Source organism: Auxenochlorella protothecoides (genome assembly GCF_000733215.1).
Source record: "Auxenochlorella protothecoides strain 0710 unplaced genomic scaffold scaffold50, whole genome shotgun sequence".
NCBI classification, from domain to species: domain Eukaryota; kingdom Viridiplantae; phylum Chlorophyta; class Trebouxiophyceae; order Chlorellales; family Chlorellaceae; genus Auxenochlorella; species Auxenochlorella protothecoides.
Genome location: NW_011934473.1, coordinates 46,951 through 47,487, shown reverse-complemented (window position 1 = coordinate 47,487; position 537 = coordinate 46,951). Strand labels below are relative to the sequence as shown.

At 75.2% G+C, this 537-nt stretch overlaps 1 protein-coding gene across 1 annotated transcript in view; it reads right to left on the bottom strand.

The window, feature by feature from the left end:
- Positions 1–537, bottom strand: part of F751_4306 (Activating molecule in BECN1-regulated autophagy protein 1) — a gene marked incomplete at both ends in the record, with an annotated part of 8,492 nt that overhangs the window by 2,376 nt on the left and 5,579 nt on the right. Inside the window, one exon of the mRNA XM_011403578.1 lies at positions 105–537. This exon is cut by the window's right edge and continues 3,112 nt beyond it. Within this exon, the coding sequence (XP_011401880.1) occupies positions 105–537 (433 nt within the window). The remainder of the gene's footprint in view (positions 1–104) is intronic.

Here is a 537-nt window from a genome sequence, read left to right as displayed (position 1 = left end):
ACCCCCCCCCCCCCCCCCCTTCTGACCTCTATATCCCCTCCCACTCACTGAATGAACACAAACACACCGCCCCCCGCCCCGGCTCCCCCCCCCCCAGCACTCACAGGTCGGCGCGGTCGTGGGTGACAACGCGCAGGCGGCCCTCCTTGGTGCCATAGGCCACGCCGCCGCCCGGGTGCGGGTGCCAGCAGGCGGCGTTGATCTCGTCCTCGCAGGAGGGCAGCACGCGGGCCAGGCCGCCGTCTGCCAGGCGCACCACCTCCAGGATGGTGTGCATGGGCCGCGTCTCGCCGCGCTCGTGCACCAGGCTGCGCAGCAGGCTGACGTGCTTCTTCCCGTAGGCCAGCAGCAGGTGGCGCGAGCAGGGCGAGAACTGGACCGAGGTCAGGCAGTGCGCGGCGTGCACGCGCCGCGCCCGCAGCACCAGGCCGAACCAGGGCGCGCGCAGGCCCAGCACGCGGACCTCGTACGCCACGCCCGCGCCGGGGGGCACGGGGGGCGGGGCGGGCGCCTCGGACCCCGGCGCGGAGGAGCCGC